Source organism: Alligator mississippiensis, chromosome 7, assembly GCF_030867095.1.
Source record: "Alligator mississippiensis isolate rAllMis1 chromosome 7, rAllMis1, whole genome shotgun sequence".
In the NCBI taxonomy this organism is placed as follows: Eukaryota; Metazoa; Chordata; order Crocodylia; family Alligatoridae; genus Alligator; species Alligator mississippiensis.
In genome coordinates, this window is record NC_081830.1 from 9,629,226 (window position 1) to 9,632,467 (window position 3,242).

At 42.1% G+C, this 3,242-nt stretch overlaps 1 protein-coding gene across 1 annotated transcript; it reads left to right on the top strand.

Moving 5' to 3' along the window:
* Positions 1–618: 618 nt before the first annotated feature.
* LOC102570535 (olfactory receptor 2A12-like) lies at positions 619–1,581 on the top strand. The gene has a single exon (XM_019488518.2). The coding sequence runs from the start codon at positions 619–621 to the stop codon at positions 1,579–1,581; it is 963 nt and encodes a 320-aa protein (XP_019344063.2).
* Positions 1,582–3,242: the final 1,661 nt, after the last annotated feature.

The following is a 3,242-nucleotide window of genomic DNA, read 5'->3' on the forward strand; positions in this document are numbered from 1 at the left end:
TGTAAGTTTATTTGGGGGTGGGGGGAGAGAGGGTTGGGGGGGGTTGATTTAATTTTGGTTTTTTATTTAATTTTATCGAAAATTCCTGTTATCACATAACATTTTTAATTTTCCACAAGAAAATGTAAATAATAATATATTCATATTTAACAGACTCTGCCTCTCTCCCCTCACCTAAAACTCAGAATTTGTGTTGACATCTTAATTTTTCTGGGACTTTTTAAAAATTAAAATGTTACTACTTTTTGTGCAAAAATCATTCTGTTCAGCACCACCTCCCCTGAGATTGACAGATACAGGAAAACCAGGCCTAAGCCACTTATGCAATGCATCAAAAACGTGCTTAAACTCCATTTCCATGTAATTTAAATGCAAAAATTACCAGGAATTTAAACCTTTCAGACCAAGTATTTTGCATTAGCATCCAAAAATGCAGCTATGGCAATCTGTTCAAGAAATAAATATGAAAATGGGGTGTCCTGGCTCCCATTCTTGGTTTCTCAGATGACCATATTGTTTCTCTGAAACCATGCTTTAACTCTGTTCCAGGCTGCTTACTGATATATTTAATTATTTATATATTTATTCTTAGACCTAGAAATACGGAGAGAAACGGAAATGAACAATCAGACTCTGGTGACAGAATTCATCCTTGGGGGCTTCTCCAGTAACCCAAAGATGCAGTCTTTCTTCCTTGGTCTCTTTTCCATCATTTACATCATAACTCTACTGGGAAACCTGGTCATATTCTCCCTTATCTGCCTGGATCCTCACCTCCATACACCCATGTACTTCTTCCTCAGTAATTTATCTGTCTTAGACATATGTTACTCTTCCAGCACGATCTTCCACTTGCTGTCCAACTTCCTATTTCAGAGAAGAACTATATCCCTGGTTGGTTGTGCAGCCCAAATGTATCTGTTTCTGGTCCTAGCGACCACAGAATGCATCCTCCTTTCAGTCATGGCATATGACCGATATGTAGCTATATGTCTCCCATTGAATTACACAGTGATTATGAACCAGAGGACACGTGTCACACTAGCAATGGTCTCATGGGGTAGTGGCTTGGTAGTGCCAGTACCATTTACTGTCCTGACATGGAGACTGCCATTCTGTGGCCCCAATGTGATCAACCACTTCTTCTGTGAGATGCCTGCTTTGTGGAGGCTGGCTTGTTCTGATACACAACCGATTGAACTAACTACCCAGGTGGGATCTCTCTTCTCTCTCCTTGCTCCTATCATATTCATTTTTGTTTCCTATGTGCACATCCTGGCTGCCATTTTGAAGATTAACTATTCTGGAGGCAGGCAGAAAGCCTTCTCCACCTGCTTCTCCCACCTGGTGGTGGTGGCTTTGTTCTATGGTACTGCTTTCTTCAGGTACATACAGCCCATGTCCCTCCGCACTCCTGTGCTGAACAAGGTGATCTCGCTTTTCTACACTGTTCTCACCCCCATGTTAAACCCCATCATCTACAGCCTGAGAAACAGAGAGGTCAAGATGGCACTAGTAAAAATGCTTAGAAATGTAAGTTTCCCCCAGGCAACTGAATGTGGGGTTTTCAAAGGCACCTAAGAGACATTACATAGAGTAATATATGTAGGGATGGAAACAGTTGTGAAGTAGGCAGAAAAGAATGGGTGGTAATCCATAGTTTCAAGTGGGTTAAAAGAACAGGATTTTGAAAAATATCTATGACTAGCATTTTACTTTGTATTTACATGGCTTATGTGACATATTCACTGTTTATAGAATTGCTTTATATCCAAAAATAGCTCAAAACTCTGCATTGTTCAAATGATAAAAATGAGAATGGAGCACTACTCAGTCATAGCTGTGATGGCAGATTGGAGATAATGGTTACACCCTTTGCTTGTCACAGTTCTGCTCCTTCGCATCTAAAAAAGGGGAAGTAGTAGAATTTAAAAAGGGACAGAAAAATGGCAATCAAGATAATCAGGGATATGGAGCAGCTACCATACCCATAGAAACTGGAAAGGCTAGGACTGTTAAGTTTGGAAAGGATAAAGGTTGGTAAGAGCTATGACAGAGGTCTATCATGGAGAGTATGAACAAAATGAAAAGGGAACTTTAATTCATCAAGTCCAATAATACTAAAACTAGGCAGTCACCCACTAAAAGTGTATTTATTTATTTTACACAATGTATAGTTAACTTGTAGAACTCATTACCACAGAAGGTTGTAGACATGGACAGTATATCTAGGTTTGAAAAGAGACTAAACAAATTCATAGATGATAGATCTATTAATATCTTTTAAACAGACCACTTAGGGATATATTCTCTGGCATCTCTAAACTAATGGTGGTGGATGAGAGGGTGGGTAATGAATAGGGGATGGAACGCTTTGGATGTGCCCCGTTCAGTGCTCTCCCACTAAAGCCCCCACAACTGGCAATGTTGGAGACAGGATACTGGGCTATAAACACCATTGGTCTAATCTAGTAGGACCCTTTTTTGTTCTTAGGAATGGATAAAATCCATGCAATAGTTCAGTGGATAAGATGATGTGGTATAGTTACAGAGCTCTACATTTGAGACTACTTCTGGATTTATGCTGCAGTTTGCCCCTGACACTCTAGCTGCAAACAGTCCCCCCTGGGCATTCAATATGGGGAGGCAAATGAGACCTAGATGTGATGTGTACCAAATTACCCTATCATACACTTTTGGCTACAGCAACTGGTGTGCCTTGCCTGTGTTGAGATATTACATTTGGATGGGCCTTTTAGTCAAATCTGTGCAGAACTTTTTGGATCAAGAAGGGTGGAACAGGATCAAAAGTAGGTGCAACAAGTACAAAAGTACACCTAAAAGGCAGACATTCCCTGAAGCAATAGTGTAACTGAGGGAGGTGGTGATGGGTGGGGTGTTGGGGCAGAGCTACTTGCTCTCAGGAGCTTGTGGGACCCAGCCAATTGGTGTCAGCTGGACAGCTGAAGCAGCCCTGAGAGCTGTGACCTGCTGCACATCTGCCAGACTCAGCCATGTGTGCTCCCTGCCCGGCTATCTGGGCAGCTATCTCCTGGAAGATGTTCTGGGTGTGGTGGCCTGCTTTGAACTGTGAAAGCATGTCCTCCTGGCCCCATTTGGCCAGGAGGTCAGCCACAGCCAGCTAGGTCCAAGGTGCCAGCTCTGAGAAGGCAGGGTCTTCCCACTGGCCTCCCTAGCAGGAATTCTGGTGTTCCCTATTGGAAAACTGAAAAATCCCTCAT